Source organism: Pseudorasbora parva, chromosome 12 (genome assembly GCF_024679245.1).
Source record: "Pseudorasbora parva isolate DD20220531a chromosome 12, ASM2467924v1, whole genome shotgun sequence".
Lineage (NCBI taxonomy): Eukaryota > Metazoa > Chordata > Actinopteri > Cypriniformes > Gobionidae > Pseudorasbora > Pseudorasbora parva.
Window position 1 is genome coordinate 13,860,143 of NC_090183.1, and position 16,614 is coordinate 13,876,756.

At 41.5% G+C, this 16,614-nt stretch overlaps 1 protein-coding gene across 4 annotated transcripts in view; it reads right to left on the reverse strand.

Annotated features, from left to right (window-relative positions):
• Nucleotides 1–16,206, reverse strand: part of adam23a (ADAM metallopeptidase domain 23a) — a 31,022-nt gene extending 14,816 nt beyond the window's left edge. For all 4 annotated transcript variants that reach the window (XR_010908589.1, XM_067459262.1, XM_067459264.1 and 1 more), the window contains exons 1-12: nucleotides 15,946–16,206; nucleotides 14,999–15,222; nucleotides 14,384–14,460; nucleotides 10,401–10,464; nucleotides 10,235–10,317; nucleotides 9,831–9,894; nucleotides 1,797–1,869; nucleotides 1,624–1,709; nucleotides 1,452–1,517; nucleotides 1,127–1,195; nucleotides 866–1,032; nucleotides 238–322 (exon numbers count right to left, since the gene is read on the reverse strand). Coding sequence is in view for 3 of the 4 variants with exons in the window: in XM_067459262.1 (XP_067315363.1) it covers nucleotides 238–322; nucleotides 866–1,032; nucleotides 1,127–1,195; nucleotides 1,452–1,517; nucleotides 1,624–1,709; nucleotides 1,797–1,869; nucleotides 9,831–9,894; nucleotides 10,235–10,317; nucleotides 10,401–10,464; nucleotides 14,384–14,460; nucleotides 14,999–15,222; nucleotides 15,946–16,024 (1,137 nt within the window). In the remaining variant the exon portion in view is untranslated. The remainder of the gene's footprint in view (nucleotides 1–237; nucleotides 323–865; nucleotides 1,033–1,126; nucleotides 1,196–1,451; nucleotides 1,518–1,623; nucleotides 1,710–1,796; nucleotides 1,870–9,830; nucleotides 9,895–10,234; nucleotides 10,318–10,400; nucleotides 10,465–14,383; nucleotides 14,461–14,998; nucleotides 15,223–15,945) is intronic.
• Between the last annotated feature and the right edge of the window lie 408 nt (nucleotides 16,207–16,614).

The window sequence follows — 16,614 nt, forward strand, 5'->3', positions numbered from 1 at the left end:
CCCACAAATGGCCGCAAATGCATTTGCTATTTAAACAACATGGCGCAGGGCGTAAAAATGAAACGTGAATTGGGCTGAAACTAGCAAAAAACAATTACGTCGCGCCTGCCGCCACATTGCGCCAAGTGTATGATAGAGCCCAAAATGTCACTTCATTTGTCATTTAAAATTCCTGTAAGGTTTTACTGTAAATTGCCCAGTCTGTCTATCCAAAATGCTGTCTGTGTCCAACCTCACCTCATTAACACCGATTCCTCTTGCTTTAGAACACACACCGCTAATATATGCAACACTGCTCCGGCCATAATGGAATGTCACATTCCTGCAAGCAGAAAGAGATTTTTTATTTATCTTTATGTCACTTGCTCCCTTTTTCTTTAACTGCATTACTGAACAATGATATCCAGCCTGATTCTTAGGAAACTATGCCATTTGTGACAGCCATGTTCAGAATTTTTAAAATGTATTATTGCTAAACCCTAAGCCTAACACTAATGTGTTATATTATTTAACTCTGATTCTGAGATTCTGAAATTTTGAAATTCAATATGCATTATGATATGCAGCTTTTTACATATACAGTGAAGGTAAAATATTCTATTTTCATTAAAAGTAAAAGTATTTTTTTTATTCTATATAACTTTTTAAAATGTAATAATGGTGAATTGGTGATGTGTTTTATTTTATACAAATATTGTGACTAATTCCAGTATTCTGTTAACACACATAAAGGGCACACTATCCTGAGAATGACCCCCACATATTCAAATCTCTACAATATGATTCTTCACATATTCTTTATCTTCCCCTTCAACTCCGAAAATTGAACGAATCCTTTCTTTTACTGGCAAACCAAGCAACTCACGTTAAGAGGTGCACGGCATCTGCGTTAATGTTGATGTTCTGTTGTCTGTACTTTGAAAAATCTTTTAACATTTCCAACGGCTTCACGCTCAGAGGAATCCGGTCCCTGTCAGTCCAAATCTCCACAGCAACCAATACCACACGTGTATTCAGCTGCTCCTTAAAAATCTGAAGGGAATTTTATTCGAATCTTAGATTAGGATGAACACAAGATAAGTGAATATTAAGTTAATACTTTGCAACAATAAATGTGCAAACATACAGCATCTACAAAGTTGACCACTGATTTAGCAGAGTTCCGGGTGTGCTTTTTAGTCTTATGCCTTTTAAACTGTAAAAACAAAAGATTAAAAACAGAAAATCAGTTTCAAGGTTCTGCAGTACATGAAAAATGTGGAAACATTTGTTATTAAGTGCCCTCTAGTGGATCATTCATACAGAAATTCTTACAGGAAAAAAGCAGGGGTGCCCTATTTATACTTTTCATTTTAACAATGTCAGTACTTTGATTCATAAATGCATACAAAAATTATTTAAAGAAATGTTCAAACAAAGCTAATTCATATGGGATGCCTGGATAAACTTACTGTGTTGTGGTCAGCAACAATCATTATTTCCAGATACTTCATTTCCTCAAAAACGTTACGTGGCATCTAAGAGAATCATACACAAAATTTAAATTATACATTAAAAAATCACAATGTTGAAGTATGAGGGAACCGCGGAGCCCATGGAAAAGGTTGAGGGTCATTTGCTTACAGCTCTTTTCCTCCTTCTCTTTAACCAAGGCATTCTAGCAAAAATATGTTTTTCCTCTTCTTTTTCCTCAACTGGGTCATCAGCAGCTGAGGGAAACAGACATGAAGGTAACCATGGAGATGGGGGTGGTGATATAATATTATGCCACGTCTTTAGGACCTTGGCACACTTACCCCAGTCACCTGGGACAGAGGTCACATGGAGCGATGATGTTCGTCGCAAAGTGTGGGGCCGTGCCTCTGTTTCCTAAAAGGTACAAACATGGTGACACATGTAGACAAGATGTGTGAATCAAGGCCGTAACCACGTCATGAACATTGGGGGGACCAATGGTTTTTTGGTCTCTTTACTTTAAGAAATTAAATAATTAAAGGATTAAAAGGGATTTCAGTAAAATATGCACACATTTAATCGCATGTCTAATATGTCAAACGCAAAACAATACTTGTCTTGTCACATTCAGTAATGAATGTGAAATTTAATTTAAAAAGTTTTTCCATCACTGCATATTACTGTTGGTTGTTTAATATTTCTATTGTAAAACAGTTGTCAAATATTAAATGTTTAGCTATTTACATCTCAACCACCATATACTCTTTCTCCGCTTAAAAAAGTGGTGACAAACTAAAGTGCCATGTTGGAATTCACACTCATTTTCTACTTTTAGACCGCTGAGACAGGCCAACTTAACAATGTAAAGTTTAGTTATTCTAAGAACAAACTGATTGGTGCGCAAACACTGATAAAAAGGATTCTGTGGTGAAGTAGATACTGCAGAAAAACAAATGTAATTTCTACATGAAAAAGTTAGTTTGGGCAAGCATTTAAAAAAAAAGTAAATTCTATATTAGTACTAAACTCAAGCTTATAAAAATTCAAGTGTAAAAAATTCAAGCTTATACAAATTAAAGCGTAAAAAACTGTTATAAAATTAGGTAAAACCTACTCAACTTTTCTAATACTGGTAGTCCCATCATGCACTGGGCCAATTAGGTTGATTTTTCACTGTTTACCAGCAATATTATGATTGCTTTTGTTAAATAGCTTGCCATTTTGACATCTGGAGTTTATTTTTTATTCAAAATGACATTCATACTCAAAAACGGTCAATTGGAATGTTACCGTCATTGTGTACCAAGTATACTGAAGTCCGTTCGGCTGGGTACCACATTACTTCTGTTATGCAGATATGGTATCTACACAATATCTATTGTATTATTTACTTACATGTTTTTAAGTAAAGCACATACTTTAAAATCGTGGATTAAAGGCACAATATGTAAGATTTTTGGATTTAAAAAAAACACTAGAACAATGTTATATATTTGGTTGTTGTGTGTACTTACATTATCTCAAATGTTTCCAAGAATGTTTAAATCCAGAGAAATAAGCAATTTTAACCAGGACACGACTGTGTCCATGCGTAACCTATCAATGACATCATACCCATTTTATTTTGTAGAAACCATGGAAACTGTCAGGACTCGGGTTTGATCATTGCTTTTCCTGCTCTCTCAGTTGTTTCCCTGTATTTTTCCATTGCACCACAGCTGTGCTGTATTCTTAATCAGCACTACTGCACACCACTCTCTCACCTGTCCCTCATTTGAGTTTCCCGCTCTTGATTTTGGAGGCAGCTGTGCTGCATTATAATCAGGGCTCTTGCACACTTCTCACCTGTTTCTCCTTTCGTTTAATTTCTCACACTATTTAGCTTCCACTCTTATCTGCCTTCTCTGCCAGAGTGTTTTGACTGCTTTTTTGTCATGCTCCAGCCTCTTAGATGTCAAATCTATTTTCTGGCCTGTCAAGTTTTGATGCTGTTTTGTTTTTCCCTAGTCTGGTCCAGCCCTGCAGCTCGGTGTTGCCATCTCCATTTTGGGGATTGGCTTTTTGTTATTGAGTCTGTGCCAGTTCTTGGACTTTTCCCTGCCCTGCACCTTGCTGTGTCATTTTGTTGGTCCTGAACCTACCTGTCCCTCGATCACTCTCCTGGCTTGCCCTCTTGCATTACTGCCTCACTGGACTGTCTACCTGTTGCTGACTTCTGCCTGTTCTTGGATTGTGTCTACAGCTATTTCCCCTGACGTGGCAGCTCGGCTGCCCAGTTAAATATTGTTTTCTTTTACTTTGCTTTTTGTCCTAATAAATATTTTGAACTGATCTGCTCTTGGGTTCTGTTCTTCCATCCAGCCCTCACATCACACTCTGGCCAAGATGGACCCAGCGGATCAGTCACCTATGCGTGCAGCAGTGGAAGCGCAAGGTGCTATGCTTGGACGTCACCAGGAGGAGCTCACAGCAGCACATCATGCTGTTGACACTTTGATGCGCCAGGTCACTGAGCTTACAGAGACAATCTCACGGATGCAAAGGGACCGTGACCTTGAGCCGCCTGCCACTGAATGTGTTCCTACCATCCACGAGCCACGGATTAACAACCCACCTGTTTATTCTGGTGAGCCTACTATGTGCCGACCCTTCATCATCCAGTGCGAGGTGGTTTTTTCTTTGCAACCCACCACATATGCCTTGTATTCTTCTAAGGTAGCTTTTGTTATCTCCCTCTTGACCGGACGGGCTCGGGAATGGGCCACGGCTGTCTGGTCTGAGAAGGCTGATTGCTGCAAGGAATTTTCATTGTTTAAGACGGAAATGATGAAGGTGTTTGATCGGTCAGCTCTTGGGAAAGAAGCATCTCGGCTCTTGGCAGCCCTTCAACAAGGAAGGCGTTCAGTGGCGGATTTTGCAATAGAATTCCGTACTCTCGCTGCATCGAGTGGGTGGAATGATGAAGCCCTGGCGGCTAGATTCGCAGAAGGACTTGCAGAGGATATACGGGACGAGGTCTATGCACGTGAACTGCCTGAGGGTCTAGACAGGCTGGTGGAATTGGCCATTCGGTTGGACAATCGGCGGGATCTCCGTCGTAGAGTTCGCACCTTCGTGCCCACATCGTTCCAGGACACCCCTCCGGCCGGGATGTCTCCCGACGCTCTGGTTCATCTACCTTCTCCTGAACCTATGCAGCTGGGAAGGTATCATCTATCTGCCACAGAGAAACAACAACGCTTCACCAAGGGACTGTGTCTGTATTGTGGGAAGCCAGGGCACTTTGCAGCCCTCTGTCCAGCAAAAGCCAATGCTCGTCAGTAGTTAAGGGGATACTGGCGAGCGCTACCTCTACTACCCCATCTGCAGGTTCCCGTTCCATGCTACCTATCTCTGTAGTGGTCCAAGGTACTAATGTTCATCTATCTGCTCTCTTAGACTCAGGGGCTGAGGGAAATTTCATGGATTCCACCTGGGCTTCTAGGAGAGGTATTTCTTTTCAGGCTCTTGTTCCCCCTCTCACAGCTCATGCTCTCGATGGCAGAGAACTCTCCACTATTTCTCATACCACTGTTCCGTTAGTCATTGTTGCTTCTGGTAACCACAGAGAGGAATTAGTTTTTTTTATTTGTCATTCACCCCTTGCTCCTATTGTCTTAGGACACCCTTGGCTTACCACACACAACCCGCATATTAATTGGTCAGAAAATTCAATTTTATCTTGGAGTTCTTATTGCCATGCCCATTGTCTGGTGTCTGCCTTGTCTCCTGTCTCTTCTCTTCCTGTGTTACAGGAGGAGCCTGTGGATCTGTCTCGAGTTCCTGAGGTCTATCGTGATTTGCGGGCGGTCTTCAGTCGGTCCCGGGCCACATCCCTTCCTCCACACCGTCCTTATGATTGTGCCATCAATCTCCTCCCGGGCACTTCTCCGCCCAAAGGACGGTTGTTCTCCCTGTCCGCTCCTGAACGGGCGGCCATGGAGAGTTACCTGTCTGAGTCTCTGGCAGCCGGTGTCATTCGTCCCTCTTCCTCACCGGCAGGGGCGGGGTTCTTCTTCGTAAAGAAGAAAGATGGCTCTTTGCGTCCTTGCATAGACTATCGGGGGCTGAATGACATAACTATTAAGAACAGGTATCCTCTACCTTTGATGTCTTCAGCCTTCGAGGTTTTGCAGGGAGCAAGGTACTTTACGAAGTTGGACCTCCGCAACGCCTACCATTTGGTTCGGATTAGGAAGGGGGATGAATGGAAGACGGCATTTAATACCCCCACAGGGCATTTTGAATATAGGGTCCTCCCCTTCGGACTTACTAATGCCCCCGCTGTCTTCCAGGCTCTCATTAATGACGTGCTGAGAGACATGATCAACCAATTCGTCTTTGTGTATCTGGATGACATTTTGATATTTTCTCGTTCTCTCCAGGTACACATTCAGCACGTCAGGCGAGTGCTGCAGCGGCTGTTAGAGAACCAACTCTATGCTAAGGCGGAGAAGTGCTCATTTCATAACCAGTCAGTTCCGTTCTTGGGTCATATCATCTCGGTGGAGGGGATCCGCATGGACCCTGCGAAGGTGAGAGCTGTCTCAGATTGGCCGACACCTGATAGCCGAAAGACGTTGCAATGTTTTATTGGTTTTGCCAATTTCTATCGGAGGTTTATTCGTAATTTCGGTCAGGTGGCGGCCCCTCTGACTGCATTGACCTCCACGAAAAGAACTTTTTGCTGGTCTCCAGAAGCTCAGGCTGCTTTTAATGAACTGAAGAGACGTTTTTCTTCAGCACCTATTCTAATTACTCCTGATCCTTCTCAACAGTTTCTTGTGGAGGTCGATGCATCAGAAATAGGTGTGGGAGCAGTTCTCTCCCAACGATCCCCTCATGATCACAAGATACACCCTTGTGCATACTTTTCTCACCGGTTGTCACCCACAGAGCGGAACTACGACATCGGTAACCGTGAGTTGTTGGCCGTGCGCCTGGCACTGGGGGAGTGGCGGCACTGGTTGGAGGGGTCAATGGAGCCATTCCTGGTCTGGACCGATCACCGGAACCTGGAGTACATTAGAACAGCTAAACGGCTGAACTCCAGGCAGGCCCGCTGGGCACTTTTTTTTGGTCGCTTTAATTTCTGCCTGTCTTACCGGCCGGGTTCCAAAAATGGTAAGCCTGATGCGCTTTCACGTCAGTTCTCTGCCCCAGAGGACGTGGTGCCGCCTGATACTATTCTCCCTCCTGGTTGTGTGGTGGGGTCCGTCACCTGGGGCATCGAGGAGCGCGTCAGGCGGGCCCAGTTGGGGATAGAGGTTCCAGGGGGGTGTCCAGGGGGCAAATTGTTTGTTCCGGAATCGGTCCGGCCAGAGGTTCTGGAGTGGGGCCACTCATCCAGGTTAGTGTGTCATCCAGGGGTGAGAAGAACGCTGGCTGCTATTCGGCAGCGTTTTTGGTGGCGGGGCATGGGAGGGGACGTCCATCGGTTTGTGGTTTCTTGCTCTGTTTGTGCGCAAAACAAATCTGGTAATGCTATGCCCGTTGGTCTGCTCCAACCCCTTCCTATTCCTTCCCGTCCTTGGTCCCATATTGCACTGGACTTTGTGTCAGGGTTACCAGAGTCCAGTGGCAATACTGTGGTTCTCACAGTCGTGGACCGTTTTTCTAAGGCGGTTCATTTCATTCCCCTTCCCAAACTCCCCTCTGCTAAAGAGACTGCTCGGGTGATCGTGGACCATGTCTTTCGGATTCATGGTCTTCCGGAGGATGTGGTCTCCGACAGGGGTCCCCAGTTTGTCTCTCACTTTTGGAGGGAGTTCTGTCGGCAGATTGGTGCTACTGCTAGTCTGTCGTCAGGATTCCATCCACAGACCAACGGTCAGACGGAGCGAGCAAACCAGGATCTTGGGCGGATTCTCCGGTGTCTTGCTTCTCACAGTCCTTCATCCTGGAGCCAGCAACTCACTTGGGCTGAATACGCCCATAATACCTTGCCGGTGTCGTCTACTGGATTGTCTCCTTTCTATTGCTGTCTTGGGTATCAACCCCCTCTGTTTCCCTCACAGGGTCCCGAAGCTGCGGTTCCCTCAGTTCAGGCATTCATTGATCGGTGCCGGCGGACCTGGAGGCGGGCCAGGGAGGCACTGCTGCGAACGAGGGAACGCACCAAGAGATTGGCGGATCGTCGTCGGGCTGAAGCACCTAAATACATCTGTGGGCAAAGGGTGTGGCTTTCCACTAGGGACCTGCCTCTTAAGGTGCCATCTAGGAAGTTGGCACCGCGGTTCATTGGGCCATACCCTATTGTCAAGGTGATCAGTCCGGTGGCGGTACGGCTTCGGCTCCCGCACCCTATTCATCGTGTTCACCCTGTCTTCCATGTCTCTTGCATCAAACCCTTTATTCGTTCCTCTGTTTCCCGTCCCTCTACTTCTGTTTCTGCTACTTCCCCCCCTCCTCCCCTGATGGTTGAGGGCACTCCTGCCTTCACTGTCAGGAAGATCCTTGATAGCCGAAGGCGGGGAAGGGGATTCCAGTATCTGGTTGATTGGGAGGGGTACGGTCCGGAGGAGAGATGTTGGGTCCCGACTCGGGACATCCTAGACCGCTCGCTGATCGACGATTTCCACCGATCTGCTCCTCAACCCAGGACGCCTGGAGGCGTTCCTGGGGAGAGGGGTACTGTCAGGACTCGGGTTTGATCATTGCTTTTCCTGCTCTCTCAGTTGTTTCCCTGTATTTTTCCATTGCACCACAGCTGTGCTGTATTCTTAATCAGCACTACTGCACACCACTCTCTCACCTGTCCCTCATTTGAGTTTCCCGCTCTTGATTTTGGAGGCAGCTGTGCTGCATTATAATCAGGGCTCTTGCACACTTCTCACCTGTTTCTCCTTTCGTTTAATTTCTCACACTATTTAGCTTCCACTCTTATCTGCCTTCTCTGCCAGAGTGTTTTGACTGCTTTTTTGTCATGCTCCAGCCTCTTAGATGTCAAATCTATTTTCTGGCCTGTCAAGTTTTGATGCTGTTTTGTTTTTCCCTAGTCTGGTCCAGCCCTGCAGCTCGGTGTTGCCATCTCCATTTTGGGGATTGGCTTTTTGTTATTGAGTCTGTGCCAGTTCTTGGACTTTTCCCTGCTCTGCACCTTGCTGTGTCATTTTGTTGGTCCTGAACCTACCTGTCCCTCGATCACTCTCCTGGCTTGCCCTCTTGCATTACTGCCTCACTGGACTGTCTACCTGTTGCTGACTTCTGCCTGTTCTTGGATTGTGTCTACAGCTATTTCCCCTGACGTGGCAGCTCGGCTGCCCAGTTAAATATTGTTTTCTTTTACTTTGCTTTTTGTCCTAATAAATATTTTGAACTGATCTGCTCTTGGGTTCTGTTCTTCCATCCAGCCCTCACAGAAACACCAAAGACGCATTAAGATATTAAGTGTTTTATTAGACAGGTGAGAAACTGTTGAGATACATTCATCGACAGAAAACTAATTATTGTTATATAGCTCAACAGAGTCAGTCTTATTGTTTAAATCTCGTTTTCTTGATTTATCACGATTACCATGTTTTACCATATCTAATATCGATCTTACTGCAGTGTGCAATTCTCATAGTAGCCACTAAGCGAACACACAGAATAGCATTATAACATAACTTTCAACACACAAAAATGTATTTAATATGATAAAACAGCACTGCAATACCCCACATACGCATGACCAGAAGAAGCAGAAGTGGTCGACTGCGGCATAATAAACTTGCCTCTCATTAGCAATCTCTCCAGCGGCCTCGTTCCGCTCCAACGGCTTTCAGCCTCACCCTGCTTCATACTACAGTCAAATTTATAAATCTTTACATTAAACTTTAGCTCATCCATGAATATAATTTCTGCCCGAGTCCCATTATATTCTTTTTCACCAGCTGTAGAGATGAAGACAACCATTCCCATGATTCCGCAAAATCAAGGCGTCATCAAGTTGATGCCTTTGTTTTGAATAAGTGACTTGTAGCGGCAAAAATTACATATTGTGCCTTTAATTCAGTGTTTCAATAATGAAAGATAAACTTCAATTAAGTATAAATATTATTTAAAAAGCCTTTACTGGGCTAGTTAAAATGACTTTTTTTTCTTTGTTAATTGTATTTAACTTAATTAAGTAGAGTTTACTTAATTCCATATGTGAAATTTACTTACAAAATGTAAAATAACATTTTACAGACTAAAAATTATTTTGCACTGCGTGCAAAATAAAAATTAAGTAACAATTTTGTCATTTCTAATTATCGAGGGGAATCTTGTCCCTATTAATGTCTGTGGTGGTTACGGCCCTGGTGTGAATAATGAATCCAAAAAGACGATAAGCCATAATGACGTGATCTTACCAAGGTGTGAGTCTGTTTCAGAGGCTCGATGAGATAGACAAAATTACCATCATCAAACATCCCACTAGAAGAGTAAATCACAAGAAGAGGGTTGGGAAAAGAGTCAAGGATGTCAATTGGAAAACGGATACAAGAACAAGGTCAGATAAAAACTCAATAAGTCAAATGACTTGTCAAGTGACAAGAAAAACAAGAAGAAACCCACAGCAATGGCTTTAGAACCAAACAAAAGCTTCTGCTATTTTCCTCGACTGCTCTCTATGACACTCAACCACACACTAACATGGTGACATTCAAATCTTTTCATGTGTACCAACTGCCATCTGGCCTCACAGCGGGTCTCCAGGTCAGACGTTCTCTCTTTATCTTACACACATACATACAAACAAAACAAGTTTTCTTACTGTAGTCCATTGCAGGTGGATAAAGCTACACGAGAGTCTTCTTTTCCTCTCACGTGGCCGTGGTAGTAGCAGTGTTCCCCGCCCTAAACAAACGCACATTAATCACTGCTATGTAAAAGATATTTTCAGGGTTCTGTTTGATATAGGTATGTGCTCTGTGTCTTACCCTGGAAAGAACTGGCTTGCCTTTCTCATAGTGAATCTCCATATAATCTGAAGAGAGCAGATCACTAAAATAGAAGAGCAATCTCACAATTATTATTCAACAACAAAATAATAACTTCATCAAATAGGGAACGTTCTCAAAAATTTTGCTAATGTTCTGGCACGGTTCTCTCAAAGTTATATTAGCAAACATTTTCCAGTGATGTAAATAGAATAGTACACTCTCAGTAAACTACTAGTTCTTTAAGTGAACATAACATACTTATAGCTTACTATTTATTTATTATTTTTGCACTTTAATAGGGTACTCAATCATAAGAGTAAACACAACTACAAGCCAAGTATACTTAGAATGCTTAATTATACTTTTAAGTATATCTTGATCAAAAGATTGAGGAAAATTATAGGCAAAATATACTTATGTCAGTATAAGTCAAGTATAAATAAGTGCATTTTTATGCATATTTCTGAGAAGTATATAAAAAGTAGACAAAGTATATTTCCTTATGTCGTAGTTTAAAAGAAGTACACTAATAGCACAATTGAATAAACTTTTACATAAGGGAAAGTAATTCCCTTATGTATTGAGGTACATGGTAAATACTAGGGCTGGGTATTTACACAAATTTTACAATTCGATTCGATTTTTTCATTCACAAACTTGCAATTCAATTCGATTCGATTCTGATATAATTTGACTTCAAAGTCGATTATTTTGGATATATATCAGGTACAATACATGGCACATTTTCTCAATGAAAACAAATCTCTTAACTAATGCTGTAAACTATGGGAGTCAGATGTAACTATAATATTGGCATAATGTAGAAATTAAATTAATTGTATACAAAACTTGAAATTACACCTAATTTTTTTAAATAATAATAAAGTTATATGAAATATACCATATGTATTACAGCAAGTTGTACTCTTCTTTTAACACACTTTCAGATGCTCATTTATGTTTATTTCTCGCTGTAACTGATATTAAGGCGGAAGAGAAGATCAGCTCATGTGCGCTGCCGTGTTGCCGCTTCTCTTGAGCTGAGTGGCGCCAGCGCGATCTGACGCCACAGTGCCAAAACGGTATTGAATTGTGTAATAAAATGGAACTCATTTGAAATCTGAGACTTTGTTTCATATCAATAATAACAAAGCACAGAGATTATTGCCATATATTGGATGGGAGGTGCTCAACAATGTTCTGTTCATTCATCAACTGAAAACAAGATGACTAATCAATTATTGGGATTTAAGAATCGATAACGGTTCGTAAAAATGAGAATCAATGAAAAACGAGAAATAAATATTTTTTACCTAGTCCTAGTAAATCCACATAAAAATATAATAAATATGTATGTTAAATAGCAAATTGGGCCTATATTAACAACAGCACCAACAGCTGAAGTCACAGGGATTGTTTTTTTAAACAAAGCAGAAATATGAGTCCTTTTTATCCCATGATCACAAACACTTCTGTTTGTGTACTATTTTTATACCTGTCACAACCTGACAATTAATCAGCCTGCAAAAATGGACATTCACAAACATATTTCTCTCACTAAAAGAAAGCAGGCAAAAAATATATATATCTTATTTATGACTAAAACGTGTCTAAAGTTTTCTAAAAAAGTGAAAAATTGTTTGCCTATTAGAAGGGATAAAAACTCTTTAACTTTTGTTTTATGGATGAAAAACCCAGAGACATTTTTCAAAATATATTCCACAGGAGAAAAAGCAACATTCCTTTAAACAGTTAAAAGTGTAATCCCTGGCATTGGCTATTCCTGATTATTATGAAAATAAACTTTTTGGAACTTTTGATCAAATAACCTACCTGGGAATGTTACTTTTGAAAAAAAAAAAAACCTAAAGTATACAAGTAGTAACATTAAATGTGCCCTAGAATGAAAAATGTAACTAACCATGGCATAGTTGAATAACAAGAGTTCAGTACATGGACATCACATACAGTGAGTCTCAAACACCAGACCTTCATATGTAAATCTTGTTTGTGAAAAACAGGCGAATCTCAACATAGCACCAACTGTGATGCAATCGCTGGGATCATTAACTCTTTCCCCGCCAGCGTTTAAAAAAAAAGTTGCCAGCCACCGCGAGGGTTTTTGACAATTTTCACAAAAATGTAATAGCCATTAGAATATTATGTTTAATGAATACCTGAGCATGCAATATATCAAAACAAAGAGTGGACCCTCTTCTTTTAAACAAAAAAATGTTTTATTCTAGCTTCATGCATTCCTTTTTTATCAACACTTGAATATGGGTAGGTTTCATAAAAAAAGCAAAATTTTGAACAAAAAGCTGAGAAAATCACATTTTTGTAAAAGACTGTTTCCAGATCAGATTCAGAGCGACAAACAAACGCAGATGGAGGAGATCGAGTCCATCAACACTCCTAATGCTTGCACAGTCATGTAGCTCGTCCTGGGTCCACATTTCATTCAGTAACATTAGACAGTTTTGTTTATTGATGATGATCAGGTTATTTTTCATATGCATATGATTACATGCGATCGTTCGTTTCACTGCGTCTTACTCACGTGTGTTTTGATCAGGAGATTCAGTACTCTCGTTCAGAAAATGCTTAATAGCGCTACCTAGCGTCCGACAGTGAAAACACGGAAACCCGGAGAATTCCGTTATTGGCCTGGAAGCGTTGTCTCACAAATAACGGAAATTTCCGTGTTTGGCAGGGAAAGAGTTAATATGTATGCCCCCAACATTTGCATATGCCAGCACATGCGTCATGCGAGGATAGCAAAAATGGCAGATCAAGGAAATAAATATTATGATCTAGGCTGTGCAGTGGACGTGAGGACTAGTCATACCCTTCCCACAGAACAAAACTGTCAAAAGGCATGTTGTATGTTTATCTATAACCGGATACCGCAACAATTTAATTCAAAGTTGTTCAAAGTTGTCTAGATCCAACGCAAGATGCTAGTACAGTAACAATAGGAAACTCCAAGTAGTATACATAACAGTATGACAAATGTCAAATGACAAAGGTTAATATTATTTCCTGCCAGCGTTGTCATACAAATCTACAAAATACAACCGTGGATACATATGGCAATCCCTTTTGTAGGCTGGAATTATAATTTAGCCTATATTTCATCAACAACACATAACTCCGGAGATAACCGTTTTAGATGATTTTAGCTCACTCAATCCTTCTAGCTAACATCACCTTCTCCACCACTTAAGTTGAAACGGCAGTAATTTGACAAGGCATCTATCAATTTGTCACAAAAACAATAAAACCTACTTTACTGTACTGTACAAACAACATTTACTTGCTAACGTTACTCAGTTCGCTGTTTAGAGTTTGTGACTTAAAATGAAGAAGCTATCCTTGTAAAATCATACGGTGATGCATTACAATGATTAAAATGTTTTCAAAATGCTAAAAATAAGTTGTGACTGCTGACGGTATGAGCTAACGTGTTTAAGCTAACGTTATATGCTTATACGTTATACTGCCGTTATGTTTTGCAGGTCTTACTAAAAATAAAGACTAAACTTACCACCCAAAAGCGTCTATTACCAATCTCAACAACAATTGGTTGTTCCTTTAAAATCTGTTTTTTTTCTACTTTTCAAATAGACTACTGTGCAACCAAGGATCATTTCAAGGAAAGTCTGTTAACTTGGCGGCCATATTTGCAACACCTCCAGGAATTTGCACATTGCAACATTAGCCAAAGTTCTGGGTTATTTGCTAATCTATCTTTCTTTGCATGCTATGAATATTGCTGATTCTATGACAAATTGCTTGTGATGTTCCTCATTTAAGCTGAGGAACATCACAAGCAACTAATTTAGTGAGAGATTTTAATTAAAAAGAGGAGAGAATATAGCTGTTTTTTGAATTATGTTTGGACATTGTACAACTGAACACCAGAGCATTTTGGTGTTCTTGGAGCCGGACCTGTCTCTTACTTACAGACACACACTTACTTGTTCAAAGTAAGGTCCAGAGTGAAGGTGGTGCCAAAGGCGTCCAGCTGGAAACTTGCTTGGGCCAGGTGGACATCCTGTGGTCAGGGAGATAAACAGGGGCTCATTAACACTTCACAAAACAAACATATGTTTCTACATCAAATGTGCCAGCAAAGCCTGCAAAATGTACCATGTAACATTTCATTTCTGTTTTGTACACACTTTATTTTATTAAAAAGCAAATCTCTATAAGTGCATCTATAGATAAAGCACCTGCTCTAGAGCATCATAGATCACACAGCTGTGCTGTGTTACAGCAAAAATACTGCATTGGCAGAAGTAAAGTGAGAGTGTGTGCACAATGCAATCCCACAACATCTGTTCAGTACAGAGAGTGAGGGAGAGAAAACTGCTTCTTTTGCGAAAAGTGCATTAGATTTGTGAGGGAGGGCCAGTGAACCTGGATCAACTCTGAGAGCATTGGGCATACTGCACCATTCCCAGCAGCTGCTAGAGGTATGAAATGGTGCTTCGCAACTCCTTAGCGCATGAGTGTTGAAGACCTAAATATGGGAGGAGGAGGGGTCTTCATTTTTTTAAGGGGTTTAGATCGCAAGACAGTCCACGTCTCACCTGTCCATCCCCGGCCTGGTTCCTCGCCCGAGTGTCCAGATCATGATACGTGCTCTCAGAATCTTCATTCAAGTAGTAAATGAGCCGGGAGGGATATGTGACGGTGACTTCATGCTCTCCTGATTTTCTTCCCGTGGAATTGCCCGGTGCTGCTGCTGACGCTTCTTGCGGGGTCTCAGACACGTGCTGATCCCTGAGATCCTCATTCTGCACGGTGCTGGAAACTGCAGGATAGGAGGAAATTGTTTACTGCTTTACAGTCTTCATCTCTGAGAAGGATCCCGTCAATTATATATGAACGTCTGCCAGCAGCAGTTGCAGCCCTGTGATGCTGCAGAGAAGCTGCGCACAGATCTCTCTTATGCAGATCTCAGTGTATCGAACGGAGGCACTACGGCTGATAACCAAATAAAACACTGAAATCTGATCACACATTTAAGACATTGGGTGAGAGGGCGAGACATGATACATATAATGGCAACAGAGAAATAAGAGATATATTGACAAAACATAACCATATAATTTTTTTCCCCTCAACTTTATCAGCTGCATATTTGGCTATCTGATATCATAATTGTAAAGGTGTTAGACGGGCATCATGTCAGCTAATGATAATCTATTGTCATGGTAATCCAATTAAGATTCATCCCTTATAGCATGTTCCCGTACAAAACAATACTAATGGGGCTGTCAACCCATAGAGAGGCCTTCAAAAGCTTTTACCCCCCTCTGCATAGATTGACTAGTTTTAAACGGCCGTAAACACAGTTAAGTAATGGAGACTGCTCAATCAAAGCCTACACAGAACCTGCGTATTTAGCTGGGATTTCCTGCCGCAACAAAAGGCGTTGGAAACACAAATTGCGCTAATACTAACGTAACGTAGAGAAATTATAGAATAATATTATGTAAATAATAAAGTTACGCAAGGTAAACGCTAGACTTACCCGTTGAGATTGAGGCGATAGAAGATGGCACGGAAATAAATATGCTAGCGAGCAGACACAGATGGAATATCAGACGCATGATTCATATTTGAAGACTAAATAAAATGTCATTAGCGCATCAATTTACAGCGAGTCCATTATTATGAGGGCGATTTTAGTGCGTATCCCGCGGGAAGCGAGGGAAATCCTTCATGCAGCATCGGAGACTGAGGGGTGGGTAACACGGGTTGGGATGCTGAGGGGTGGGAGGACTGGGAAGAAGGCGAAGGGGTGGTAGCACGGGAGGATGGAAGGCGGTGGCCAAGCAGTTTATACCGTAAGAGAAGCCAGTGCGATTGCGCAGTGCATCTTCTGCTGCGCTGACGCGTCATCCATCCTCACTTTGTACACTAGCCAGCACACTCATCCTAGCAAATAAGAGATTTACTATTGACTTCTTAATGGTTATAATACATTTAGACAACTAGAATGGTTATGGGCTACACTAGCCCACAACCTATAGGCCTGAAATAAAAGCTTTGGTCTTTTATATGTTAATAAAGACATTGATTAATCAGTTAATTTAAAAGTGTCTACGTCAGACCACATGGACAGACAGAATGTTTAAATCTTTTTGGGAAATTAATGATTAAGTTATTACACTTAAGTATTTTATAGTTGTACATGTGC